The 15,187-nt window shown below is 38.9% G+C and overlaps 1 protein-coding gene across 2 annotated transcripts in view; it reads left to right on the forward strand.

The window, feature by feature from the left end:
- Nucleotides 1-15,187, forward strand: part of LOC135486573 (uncharacterized) — a 159,732-nt gene that overhangs the window by 134,607 nt on the left and 9,938 nt on the right. For both annotated transcript variants that reach the window (XM_064769455.1, XM_064769456.1), the window contains 2 exons: nt 8,716-8,790; nt 9,051-9,206. In XM_064769455.1, the coding sequence (XP_064625525.1) occupies nt 8,716-8,790; nt 9,051-9,206 (231 nt within the window). The remainder of the gene's footprint in view (nt 1-8,715; nt 8,791-9,050; nt 9,207-15,187) is intronic.

Genomic DNA, 15,187 nt, shown 5'->3' on the forward strand with positions numbered 1-15,187 from the left:
GCTCGCCTCACAATGTTCATTGGGGGGATTTCCGAGGTAGTCCTATAATCTCTCTGCCGGAGAATTTATCACATTCAGGACACTGTTTTCTCCTACTGAAGCATTACAGCTTTATCCCTATCATTTGTCTCCATTACTGGTTATTTATAGTTTGTTGGAAAAGAACACCACCCTTGCCCCGCCAAGGCTGAATACGTTGGCATAGCCTGGTTCCCAAATCATGTGCTGCCGTAGTGGAGGCAGTTACGCTCTAAGAAATAAAGGCTTGAGCTTTTGAAAAACCTTCAGTGCGTTTCGGCCATCACAATGCAATCATTAGCGTTTTTTCGGTAAAATGAAACGGAAAAGATAATCTGAAGTTTTGTAAGATTGTGAAACAACTTTAACAGTCTCCATGTTTTTTCCTGTCGCTGACGAACCCTTAAAAAGTCCTTGCATAAGCTCATAACGTTTCTTAGAATGTCAGGTATCGAAAAGTGTAAGGCATTTTTTATCACCTTCATGTGCAAATGGGAACTTGACTGATTAAGAAAAAAACAATGTCCATCGGCATAGATCTTCAATATCATTTTAATGTGTTTAATGCAAGGTTCGAAAGGTTGCATAACAACAAAAGTACGATGCTCAAAGTCAATTCAAACACTCGTTGAGGAAAATGCCATTTTTATCATTCTATCGTTCGCTGTCATTTATCGATGAATAAAAAAGAGAAATTTATTGGAAATTGATACCAATATTGATTATTAAAAACGATGCCTCAGCAATACTATTGATGAAGAACATAAAATTCGTTAATAAAATAATGACTTAAGCAGTCGTCATATCCAGGTCGACTTGACTTTTATTGGTTGCTATAATGCTCTCGTAAAATGCTGCAAAAATCAAAAGATAGAACGAGTATCGCTTGGCTCCGCGGGCCATGTGATATATATACTCCAGAAATAATAGTGAGTATTTTTGCCCTGACGCGCAAATGGAATGTACTGGAGGCTTTTATTGTACGTTACACGCTGAATGTAAAGTGTAAGCAAAAAATTCCAAAAATGTATCACTGGATCCATCAAATGTGGTCCATTTTTACGTCGTTTGATTCCTCATCGCACCCCTAAAAAGAAAATGACGCCGCTGGATTCTTTTTGGCTGTGATTATACACTCACCCCAGTTAGCGATACATGTCATGCAGACAAATGCATTGCTCTCTCAGAGATACTTTTATTCATGGCTTTCCATGTGCTGTCCCCAGGGAAATCTCTGGACACTTCCAAGATGGCCGGAAAGCCATTTTATGTGCAAATCATCTTCTTTATCTCTATTGAAATCTCCTGGAAACGACTGCCGTTGTGGTCGTGGGCAGTATTATTTCTTGGTGAAGTCCAAGATAGGAAAAGCGTTCAAATGGAATTGGTGATTATAACAGTATTTAAGCTTACCGAAGCTCTGAAGGCGTAGTGTGACTCATTGAGCATTCGTATTCGCATTCACGGGATCGATTGAATGCAGTTTGCTGTATATTTGCAATATATACTTTAGATCACATTTTCATGCAGATCAAACAGATTCACGTGCTTTCATTCAGCATGTCTGTTTTGAGTTGCATGTATAGCCATGCATGTACAGTAGTCTCAATTAGCTTTGGCGTCAACCTGACGCACTTTTTTGTTCGATAACGGCTCTTAGGAAGGCAGTCCTATATAGTTCCTCACACATTTCCTCAGTGACTGAACCTAGGCCTATGATGCCATTGATTTATTTCTGATTTGTTTTGGCAAGTTGATACCCTTGAAATATATTCAACTCATGAAATGTCTATGGCTGACGATCGTTCCCCATCAGAATTGCACTCCTATACAGTACGTTACAATGACAAGGGGCCTGACTAATCCTCTGGCACGACCCATCCCCATGTCGCCTGCCACAGGCCACTACCCATGACTGCCCACAGGGCCGCTGCATCAGAGCTCCCCATCCAAAGTGACCGTTTCCCAGCTCCCATCGGACCTCTTGGCAATCCATCAGCCTGTCTAGGTTACTTTACTTTGCATTTCCTTTCTACATTCCCATGGGTGTTCTCACTGATCCTTGCCATTCTGTACTGTATTCGTTCCTGACATGCTGTCCTTCGGTGATGGCCCCATGTCTGTCTCCCAAAACAGTCAAAAGCTCTGGAAATGGTATGATGCATCAGCTTCCGACGAAAAAAATATGTAATTTTTTACCTTTGAAGTTAGGTCAAAAACGTCTGTAAGATGTATAATTGCTGCATTTTCCGAGTAGTTGCTACAAAATGACATAACAATCATGCTTTTTCACATCCATCGTTGGTTGACAGTGACACCCTTTCGCATGATTCAACTACTGCAACAGTGATTAACTGACGCAGTTTCGCCGCTTTCACGGGTTATGAGGTCCCAGTTACCGTAATGCGGTGCCAATAACCGGCATCGAATAGCCAACGCCTGCAATATCAGTAATATTCTCAACGTTGTGGAAGCAGACAAGGCTGACTAAGATGCTAGGGGATGAGAAGAAACAGCAAAAAAGAAAGACGGTTTTTTCTTCATGTTACGAGAGATTTAGTAGGACAAAAATTGTGTTCAACCTGAAGACATTGAAACATCTTAAGTTTTCATATCATTCTGAATCACTCGACTCGTACTTTTCTTTAAGCGCAATAATTTCATCCTGCAATCGCACCATCGACAATAAGCTGTAGAAGCCACGATTTTGCATCCAAGCATTACGGATTTCCCAAGATAAAAGAGTTCATGACATAATGTCAAGAGGGAATGCGACTGATGTCGCTGGGACCAGTCACCAGATGACGTGTCATATCTACTGGATTAGCTTCTGTCATCCCGGGATGCAAAAGGATTTAAAAAATTAGCATTGGCAATATTGACACATTCGAGTGAAGTCAACCATTGTCATTGTTGGCTTGACACATCTCTGCAGAAATACTGGAATGTCCTTTGTGACATTGAGTGATCGGCGGTGCAGAGGCGACAGCATCTAATGTCAATTCTGTTGTCACTGGTTTAAGCGAGAAATGTCTGTGCCACACATGTAATATTTCAGTCACAAGAAAATATCTTTAAAAAGTCAATAAGCGAGACCCTTTCTGCTGGGAGAACATCAAATAGACAATCATTCAATGAAACCTTGTGTGTGCGTGACTCCTGACAATTTTGGTTTGATGTAATTCTTCACTTGACAACTATAAGGGTCGAAACTGAAAGCATGAAAAGTGCCATAGGTCCTGCATTGATAACACTGTCATATTCAAATTGTTTTTACAGGTATTTCTAATTGGGATACGTAACATAACGGCCAGGGTTTTGATTTGACGAGCCTGTCAAGGTCACATGGGTCAAATTTGATCGTGACATTGGAACCTTTCATCATCATTTTCCATTCATTCTCCGTTAACATGTCCTATCTCTGTTAGTATAAGATTTGAGTCTGTGCGCCCTGCAACGCGCTAAAGATCTCCAGGCAAAGACCAAAATTGCTGCTAATTAGGGACCGGTGAAATTACCGCCTAGTCTGAGATACCCAGCGTCTGAAGGCAATTTGCCATAATCAGGATAATCATCCGACATACTAAATCTGACAGCCTGACTGGTTGACATTTTCGAAGAGAAAAGGTGAGACCTAGTTACACATCTTGCTCTCTGCACTAACCGAGGTGTCCGGCCTTACAACTCTTCGTTTTGGAATTTAATGAAATATTAGAGAATGAAAATTCATAACAGATGAGAGACACACTATACGTTTCCAGCGAAGTACCAATGATGTGGATTTGCATAACATTCAACTTAGAATAGGTATATATGTAATGCGTCATCGTCGTGGCTCCGGTGGACTTGTTATTCTCATTTGTACAATGTATACATGTATTTGTCTTTGGTTGTCAGTTTGCCTTGCGCACTCAGCTAATTACCATAAAAGATGACAATGACGCTTCTTCAGCGAAGGTCAATCATGATATTCCCATGGAAACTCATCTTCAGTATAGCAAGATATGTTATTGATAAATATTTTGCCAGTTGATTGTTACATTTTTAGCCCCGAGCACCGCCACACCTTTCTTTGAGCAAAGCTTTCATCGCAAAACGAGATATGTGCCATAAAAAGCACTTTGGGATCAACCAGGCCATGGTACTTTCGCAATATCCGACTCCCACTGTATTTCCAGTTTCATAGCTCTTTCCAAGCTAATTTTCACAAAATGTAAAAATTGTTTTATTCCGTGCGCAATGCGGTGCAAATGTTAGTTATCCACTGGTGTCTCCAAAGGAAGAACATCACAAAGAGATATTTACCCGATCTAGCGCAGCTGTATGTACATGTATTATCTTATCAGATACCGGCAAGAATACTTCTCACACAAAAATATCGAGATCCCTTGCGATTTCAAATCATTTTATGATGCAATAACGTACCGCACACAACTGCAACAAAAATCACAAGAAAGGAATCTTCATGAGGAAATTGCCTTTCTCGGTGATAAACGGTTCTTATAGCATTTGATATAGTTCAATTAAATCTGAATCAATTTCAGAATTTCTCCTGCGAGAGGTGAAGATATTGCTCCATTGAAATCTCGCCTGTAAAAGTGCAGGTGGAAAATAAAAACAAAATTCATAAACCACGGAATTCTCTGAAGTGACATTGTTTGACATGTTGAACCTCCCTTAAAGTGAAATTATCCGTGCATTCTGGTTGTGACTTTGTTCCAAAAAGGAAACCCGGGACAGATGAAAATTACAATTAAATGCCATGATATTTTATTTCCGTGGAAACCAGCAATGATCAAGATTTTGAACTGTTACAACTCTGACAACGGAAAGTAGCATACACGTGTGTAGAATATTTAAATTGGGAGGGGGGGGGGTTGTCCGTACCACAATATGTAAAATTTTCCAGCTCATCCTAAACAAGCTGGTTATATGTAAAAGATGACCTTTAGCTGTTATCTCTCACAGATATTTTTTTCTCTAAAGTCAGCTACTCTTTGAAGTTGATTCTGAACAGCAAGATAAACGACAGCAAAGTACATCGCCCGAGGCTAGCCTTTGTTTCAAATTTGAAATTAAGGAGAAAATTAGCCTCATCAGAATGCGATATTAAACTAGCAGCACGTTGTCTGATATCCGTATGCTTTTGGCGTTTCTGCGTTCTCGCCAGCGTTTTAAAGTCATTTGGGCTTGTCACATCTTCAGGTAATGGCCACTCTATTAGGCCATGTTAGCTGCAGGTAGCGTGCGAATCTTTGAGAAAAACTCATCATCAATATTCTCTACGCTGCTGTTGGCACTTTCATGCTAACACTTTGTTATTGAATTTTCGGTATGGGTATTTTATCACTTCTCGGTTGGAACATACATGTAGTTTTTGATTATCTTAAACATTTTTGAAGAACCGTACGCCTTTTCTTTGTTCTTTTGATAGTGATGCGTAAGTTAAGCAATGTGCTTTCACATAGAAATTTGGTTATTAACGCAAATCGTCATATTCTTACCACATCCTATCAGTTGGTATTTTGGATTGCAGGGAGTGTTGTTTTTAGATATATTCCACGAAGTCCATTATTGACTGTGAAAATATAATTCTTACTTCCTGTCACTTCAATATAAGGCCTGATGAGCCCAACATTACCATGTTGTGACAGAAACAAATCATTCTTCTCTAATGAGATTGTTGCACGAAGGGAGATTTCATGTTGTTTGATTATAATTTCAATTCATCACTAATCATCATTGAAGACAGAGAAAACAGATGGTGGGTGGATCACCTGAACGTTGTTTGGGTGGTTCCTGGTATGGCAACAGTAATTTCAACAAAATATTCTTCGGTCTATTCATCTCTCGAGTTCAGTATCAAGCATACTCATTCTTGTTGGTGCAGATTTATCTTTCATCTTTCATTCACGGTTCTCTCTACATTCCTGATCTAACTATTCGGATTAGTCCTTTGGGGTTAACAACTTGTAGATGATTTATCCGAACTGAAATTGGCATTGTAGAAAATCAACCAACGTGTCAATTTGTTTCATGAGTCATCGTGACTGGAGGTCAAACATCAAGATGATGATGTGAAAAGAAATACAGATGAGAGGCAGTATAAATTCTGCATGCATTCAGTACAAATGAGCTTCGTTGAATGCTTTAGATCAAAATGTAATAAAATTTGAGATATCATTTAGATCAAACTTAGAGAAAGGTTTCAGTGTCTTGAGATGGCCACCACCAATAATGGTAGCTTTCCCCACTGTAATGTAGATGTATTGGGTAGAATTTTACCTACTAAACTCAAACGTCGTTTCGTACAATTGATCGTTTGAAAGCTTCCTTTTACACAACCTCTTAAATAACGACTACTGCTAGCACTGGCTGTGTGTTGTCGCCAATCCTTGTGCTCCTCATTCGGGTCCATATGTTGCCCAATGTACACAACCTTCGAAAGACCTATCCTGCTGCAATCGCATTGCCAGCTCCAGCAATGAGCCACTTTTTAGTTCGAACCCGATGTCAAGCAAGATAAATGAACAGCAGCTCGTGCAAGTAATGGGGAAAAGAGAGTCATTTGTTTTTTGTTTCGTAAATACACGTATGATTGATCAACTTCCTATAAACGACCCGAAACCAGCAACTGCCAACTGGTTTTACTGACTAATCTTCCTCCCAACTCTGGATTGCTACATTGCTCCATTTAGAACACATCGCTTGAAACCAGAGTGGCTCTGTTCGTTTCAGTGAACTATGGGCACTTGTAGTTGGCTGTGTCCACAGCATGCTGACGGGGGAGCAATCCATCACTGATCATCGTCATAGTCTCTGCGGGAGTTGAGTCACATGTATGGACCTGGGACCTTCTCGTCTGACATCTTCATCAATAGTCTATTATCAATTTACAGTAGTAGTAACAGTCTCCATTAGAAATGGAATAACATTTTGCGATTGAATGTTGTTATGCTTGTTCCCCGAACATTCTGGGACATTTCAAATTTTTACACCGGCCGTGTACATGTGTTCGCTTGTGAGACCCCTTTCAGGCAAATTAAAAAGCAGACATCGTCTGCGTCTCCTCGTTATTTAGAAAAACCTTCAATATTTTGAATAGATTGTACATTTACCAGACACTAACTGATAAAAACTGCCACAGACGTCTCCATCACGGATCATAATCTTGTTATTCAACATCTGTCGAATTTTTTATGCAAACAACTCAATGCAATAATGTTTTCAACAAGCAATATTCGTTGCTGGCAGTTTATTTACGAAAAGCATGTTCCATGATTTCAGTACATCCTATGGACTACTTCAGCTGCATGTTAATTGTTGATGATGATGTATTGTGATATAAAACAGAAGCAGACTAATAATGATAAGTGAATATTTATTGGTCTGTTTGATGATTAATAACCTTAGTCTGTTTGCATAGCTTTACAGATTGTAAATTATTGAATGCACTCGTGATATCTCTCAATGATATATATTGTCATTTAAAGGCTCAGCGCTTCAGTCCATATTAACAGCAGCCTTTGTTCTACTTTTACAAACGTTATCTCTTAACAGTAATTTTTATGAAAGCTTAGATACAAATATCGGTAACTGAGCGCATTATGTCTATGCTTTGAGCTATGAAATCGTCTTTGTACCAAGAAATTTCATTAATGACAGACCCAAAATAACCTCAACAACCACCAAGTGTGCTGCGAAACATAATTATTGGCAATGATAACAAACATACATGCAGCGGCTGCATATTTCACCTAAAAGTCGTCAAGTGTCAGATAGAAAGACATTTGAACTTATATCACCGAATTTGACCTAAGAGGTTGTTTATTATTACCTAGATTGATACAGTATTCAAAGATACATGTGTGTGAATATATCTTCAACGAATCTAAGGGAACATACGGTTTGATGGTTATTTAATCTCCTTTTTTTCATCAGAAAATAATTTGCCTTTTTACGTTCTTCAACAACACTATGGTCAGACGGGTAATACATTTAGCTTACCAAAATCCCGGCTGTCATCATCTTCACTTTTGGATGAAAGTATTTTTATGACTATCACGCAACTAGCACTCCGTTCTTACCGCGGATCAGGTCAGTGCTTCAGGCCCCTCATTTGCCGCTCATCGCGAGTGAGCAATCTTAAGATGAGAAGATTCATCAACATTGGCACAGGTTTCCGCAGGCTTACATATCTCCCTTGATGTTCGATAAATTCATTACGGCATTAGGCCAAGACAAAGGCAACGCCTTAACACACCAGAAATCAAATTAGAAACTTTCTCATCTGCGAACTAGCTCATTACGTCAGTCAGTGTGTTACATTAACTTGTTGGCAGGTAAAGAAAAAAATTAGGCTCCATGCATCGGTAGTATGGCGGTATATACTTTACCTGTTGTACTGTAAAAGTAAATGATAATTTTTTGTAGCAGTTCTTTTCCATGATTGATGAGTTTTATCTGAGACTATAGCTGATGACCCAAACTAGGTCTTTTTAGGTCTCTGGTGACTTAACCAGACCGAAAGAAGACCTAGTTTAGGTCGTAAATATCTCAAATTAAACTCAGTCAGCTGATCATAAGAAGCACTGTGACTTGCTACAGAACCTGCCTATGAGTAAAGCATTACTTGAGTGTTCCTTTACTTGCATTTCACACAATAGTCTATGAATATTAAAAAATTGCTCTTTTTAGGTAAAATGGTGGACCAGCAGTCAAAAGCTTGTCTCGAAGACAACTTCAACTTTGGTGTTAAGCAGTTGCTCATTCGTAAGTAGGATTTTTGTTTTAGCGAGAACTAATGTATTACTTATGATAACGTTTGTACATCTATTTCTAAGATCGAGATCCTCTTGGTCAATTTGAAGAATTGATAAGCAGTTGATATGAAAATAGAACAGAATCATACTCTGTTTCTGTGAAAAAAATTCTGACCGTAGTGATGAGCATAGTTTGTGCAATCGCATTTAACATTAGGGCATAATTCGAAGAATCTTCAATGATGAATTAACGTTATCTCTCGTTTCCAGCATCCAGAATCCGAGGGTCCAAATGTCCTTACGACGGACGCTATAGTATAGATGTTGTTAAGGGAAGCCCAACATGTACGAGTCGGAGTACATTTATCAGTGGATGTGTCAAGTCACAGCAACTGCGAGTTGAGATTACTTGCCCTTCAATCTCAGGTAAGGAGCAATTTGTTACCTCGGATGTCATAATGAGCATACTTATCTCAGAAACTTGAGACGTGGCCAAACTAATGGCATTCCTTTATTTTATCTTTCCGAATTTCAAAAAGCCAGTGATGAGTTGTTATCTCACTTAACCATTGAGAAATACCTTTCATTTGATATGTTGCGAATATAAAAATGCTGCCAAAGAGTGCTTTTTGTGTTCTGGTCGGTGCATTGCAGCGTTTTTGCCTCACCGTGGACTACAATACACTATACCGACAGAAAAGTATCGCCAAAGCGCCATTTGCATTAAAGCAAACATGGAGCGACCAAAGGTGTTGAAGGGTAGTTTTATGAGAATGTGCAAATATACAGAAAGCGAGCCGCCTTATATAGTACATGTAGTTCTTTATTTCGACTTTTTTCCTTGCAAAATACGTACATTATATACTGATAGCCAATCTAAAGTCGTATGAACTCCTCAAACTTCTAACAATCAATGAAACCCTGAGGCTTGCATGCAGCAAGCCCTGAACTGGCTTCATTATTAGAACAATGGCAATAATGTTCCTATAGGATGTCGGCGGGAAAGATGAAGCCACTTGGCTCTGAGCTTTTCATATCGAATCATGCGGTAACATACGCGTGCGTGTATAAAATACGAATCGCAATATAAACGACATAATGGTGCCTGGGTACTGTAGATTATATAGTGAAGGCAGCAACATGTGAAAGGTGGCTGATAGTTGCTGCCTGAGGTACGCCGTGACGCTGCCGAGCCTTGGTGATATGGCATTTACTTCTTTCTATAAGGCCATAGCAGTGGCTATCCCAGGAACCATTTGGGAAGCAAAGCCTAATATCAACTTTTAAGCGCCTTCCGTTGTTTTTTATCCTTCACTTCAGGAGAGTTTATCACACTTACTGTAAAAAGTGCGCTCACCAAAAAGTAAAAGTGTGACTCGCTCTACCAAAACTAGGCGCTTGTCGCATCTGAACTTGACAGGTTGATACGGACTTGTTGTTCATTTCCCTATTGTAGGCCTTTTGTGAAATCTATTACAAACTGATTTGGTTACATTTCACCAAAGGTCTACAATAGGGAAATGAACAACAAGTCCGTATCAACCTGTCAAGTTCAGATGCGACAAGCGCCTAGTTTTGGTAGAGCGGGTCACAAGTACACTTAAGTCTAATGATTTAGCTATATAAAATCGGATTGATTGAATGGTACAAGATTGATTGATGGACTAAATGTACATGCACTATTCTGAAATCTTTCATTATTTCTTGCTTTTATTAAGTAGGTCATCCAATCATGCATTTTTGTGTCATCACAAACGGAATCCCGAACCAATACATTATCACCAACGTTCAACAATTGTTGCTCTCACATTTGCACATTCCATCAGCGAGATATCGTTTGATGCTAGCAGTGAATCAGATAGAGAATTGCTGATGCTTCATTTTATAATCCCCGAGTTATTTTCAATGGTGAAGGAGGTGAGTCACTTTCACCCAAAGCATGCCATATGGGTATTTACGAACTCTTTGGAGAGAAAAAAGACCCAGCGTATTTTGCTTAGGGTGTTTCTCAGATCGGGAGCTACAAGAAGTTTCTTCTCCAATAGACTATGTTGTTTTACTTATCTTAAGCACTGTGCAAGACGATTATTTCAATATTTACGTGAATAATGTGAAGTTGTGATTTGGCCGAGACTAGGCAATCTTGTGCTTCGGTTTTGACCTACGGGAAATCAAAATATCGTCATAAAAATATCATGAAGATACATGTAGATTAGAAAAGCGAATTCCCTGCATGGAATCCTCCGCCTTCGACAGAACCTTTCTATGGCTGTTATGGTCAACAATATTGGGTGATTTGTATAAAAACTAAACGCTTTTATTGGAAAATTCGTGTGCATTTACACTAATACCATTCTTTACAAAACGGAAGTAAAAGCATTTACTAGTATTGATAGAAGCATTTACCAATTTTTTATTCTTTACCGCACATTAATCTATACAAACTCAAAAAAGAGTATCCTTTCTGTAGGATGATGAAAACAACTCTTATAGCAAAAACTTAGCATGCATCTTAAAACAGAACATGCAATGGCGCTTCGCAGCATCGTGTTGGCTTGTAATAGGTTTAATTAGAAGCAAGCAATATGGAGACTATTACCTGATCAAGACTAACAAAGGCAATTATGCCTTATTAATGATTTGTTCCTAATATATTTCATATCATGCAGAGGTGCGTTTAATCATGTTAAAATGAGCATCTCGCATGATGTTCTTGAATGAGAGCTGCTGCTTCTTCCTTGGTAGCTTTGTTTCCAATACGATTAATAACCAGTAGTGGGTTGCTTTGATCTTTCGCCAACAGTAAGTTTACAAAATAATATGTGCTCTTCGAAACCATGAACATACTTTAACTGTCTCTGATTCATTACCATTCCTAGACAAGTCGTGAGCAGATCCGTCTTCGCGGGTCATTTTGATACCTACCTCTTTGGAAGCCCTAACGTCTAATTATTGTAAGGTGTCGCTGGTCACTTTTCATGGAGCCTGGCCATCATGAGATCAAAACATTAAAGGCATACGCCATTGGTGTACATTGTAGTTATATATATATATATCTGTGTCACAAGTAAATAATAAAAAACTGCTACTGTACAGTAACCAAATATGTCAACGTGATGAGTTTTGACATGCAGATTGTATTCTGTATATCAGTGTACACATCACAAGTGAATTCAGTGTGTGTTAACACAGCGTAGTAGACAGAATCTCAAATTCAATTTTATATCTTAAATTATGAAAGAACAGCGTAATATGCAGTTCCAGTCCCACTTGATCCTGAACTGCACTCGTTTAAGTATCCCAACTCTCTTTTCTCATCTTACGATTGAGCTATCCTTGTTATCATTCACCTGATATGGCATGTCACGGACAGACTCGTGCTGGGCGGTGTAACCATTCCAAACGAACCCAATTAGGAATCAAACCCATGCCATTTTGTTCACATTGATTTGAAAATATTGCAATATGATATGCACTATTAATAATTGGTATCATCACAACCAAGTTTGTTTATAATCAATACAGTTATACGAAGTTTGAAGTTATGACAATCAGTTGGGATGCATCACTCCTGCTTTACGTCTCGAGTGCATACCAAGAATTTGCTTCTTCCCGACGCAAAACATACATTCGAATATTTATGGATTCGAAAACAATATTTGAAAAACTGTCAGTGATGTTGAATCTACTGGTGCAATGCCGGTTAGTAAAACACAGCCATGTGGAAGACGTTGGTCGTTATTGACTCCTGGGGAGGGCGTCTAATTAAATGACTCGTTATCTGTTTCTGCGGAAACATTCAACAGAAATATCAAAGGTGGAAGAATTTTGAAATAAAAAAAATCATTTTGAGCAATAGGATCCAAGAGGTAGAAAGGTAGTTCATGTAAGTAAAAAGTCCTAATAATATTCTTAGCTGAGATCCTGTAGCTAGGAATCTTACAAGAACCGTATCAGGGATTTTCTACCTGGAATCATCTTTCCAAGGGATTGCTTTTGAATTAGAGATTCATTCGTCCTCCCTTTGTTTATAGCCACAATTGTAAGGTGATGAAGTAAGTTCAGTCTCTATGTTTCATGAACAAGAAAACACATTCTCATGAGATTTTCTCTTGAAAATTTAAGATTATCTCTTCGGCCCTTTGTGGTAAAAAAATGTTGAAAGCATAACAAAAGTTGTGTTATAAAGTTAATAGCGTTGTATTGTTGGCTTCATTTTATAGCTAATTTCGGCTCAATAGTTAAAAAACTGATCAAAAAATAAACCCACTGTTAATCTAAATCAACCACTGCCAGAGTCCCCGGTAGAGATATTGCACCATCAATCTTACTGTCATGGTGTTATGACTTTGCCGTTGCAAGAAAGAACGCGACGTCCTCTTATGAGCAATCTTGGCAAACATTCATGTAGCATTTTCTGTGCAACAAAAACGTTGCAAAACAGTGGCTTGACAAGGCACTCCATCATTGAGTTAGCACTTGTTCCCAGATCTTATTGCCACTTGTTGCCTAATGGGTCCACTTCACCAAAGTCCACATGACAATTGAGTTTTTATTGCTTTAAGTTTTCATGAAACTTATTCATATGATTTACTGCGGATGTATTTCTGGTAAGTCATTTCAGGGCCCTTTAAGGAGACATTGAATTATTCTGGTGAAATCTATGTTTCTGGTAGATATTTAGGGATCTGGATAGGTCTCTAAAAATAACGCTACCCGATACCGAATCGCGAGTTCTGCAGACCGAATTTTGCCAACTGCGTCTTCGTCTGCGCAGCAGGAAATAAGAGGGAACATTTTCGCGGGCGGTGAAAATGTAGACCCAGGCTAGAAACCCTGGCGGTGTGAAATTCACTTAACGTAAAACGTGGTGACCTAATACCGGGCAGTTTGCCGCCGTGTTTGGTACGCATTCCTTTCCACCTTCCTACATATGAAACGACTATAATTATCTTCGTATAAACATCATTGTCTTAGGTAAATAGCCCCGCAAACTCTGGTTTGTAGATGACAATGTCTTTTCACCGAATTTCCACCAAAAAGGTAGGCCTATTGTGACAGAAAGCATTCACGTCGAGATGTACCTAGTTGGCAACTAACAACGCATCATGAATCAACATTGAAAAAGATTTAGAAATAGCGAAATAAAACAATAATTAAGACAAATATCAGGCTGGGAGTTGTTGTTCTTCGGAAAGAAAACATTACCAAGAATGCCTGGAAGGCAAGAATTTCATCATTAAATGATAAGGTGGTTCCTGGCCCACTCCACCATCTGTTCTGCCGTGTCCTTCTAATGTCAGAACAGTTGACCACGATAAAGCAATTGACTTTGTTCCAGCAAGAAAGTAACGTACACATTAGTACTTTGTATGCAAGAAAATAGATAACAATTTCAGCATTTTGTAATGCTTCTACTATGCAATCTACACCCTCAGTATAAAATCTTCGTTCTGTATAGATTGGTTCCTGATCGTTCCATCAGATGGCATTGGCTGACAGGAGGATCGGTCATGGTTGCCATTTTGAAACTAAACGATGCAATCTTTTACATTTTGGTCGGCAATGGTCATTCGGATTTTTGCTTCCTTTTTTCCAAACAGTAATTAGATTGTACATGTATTTCGGTTTATGATCCCAGCATGAAAATGAGCAAATGTTGATCACAAAACATACGCCTCACAGATTTGTAAAGCGTAGTCTAGGATGCGTGATGAGTCAGCAAAATTAGCAATTGTTGCTGAGTTGTCCTTTGATTGATGATGCTGTCGCTGACAAGATGGGTGCAATGATAGATGTAAGGCTAATGCTAGATGGAACAGTTCAAACAGTTGTGTTTGTCAAACTGTCATTAGCTTGAACTCAGATTAGTGGCTGTATAATATGAGACTGTGTTGCATTATTAAGGAAATGGGATAATGTCATGTCGTAATTGTGATTCATTTTCGACTGCGAGATATTGTTTCCATGTTGATCTGCTGAAAAGAGAGAATTGGAAAACCCACAATACATTATGGAGCAGTTGCATACGGTGCTGCTTCGTTTAGGTTTTACCGACAATTTTCGAGAGTAAATATTCGAAGTCCAGGCAAACTGTTTGCTGATAGCCGATCACACCTTACATGTTGTGGGCCTCTTCAAATTACAAAAGCCTCCTCTGCATAGGGCAACGAAAGCACATTTGTTGAAGAATAGAATATTCGGAACAAGAAGAACCAATCAGAATTGTTGAAACCATCTGTTTCTGTGGAACTATATTTTTTCGAGGCCGACAAAACGGACCCACTGTTATGTGAGACCAATGCATCCAGCATTGTTACCTGATGAAGGAACAGTTACTGCCGAAAGTCGAAATATAGTTGATCATGAAATAGGTGTTTTCCTCTTTACTTTATTGTCCGGTATTG

The sequence above is a fragment of the Lineus longissimus genome, chromosome 4 (assembly GCF_910592395.1).
Source record: "Lineus longissimus chromosome 4, tnLinLong1.2, whole genome shotgun sequence".
NCBI lineage: Eukaryota > Metazoa > Nemertea > Pilidiophora > Heteronemertea > Lineidae > Lineus > Lineus longissimus.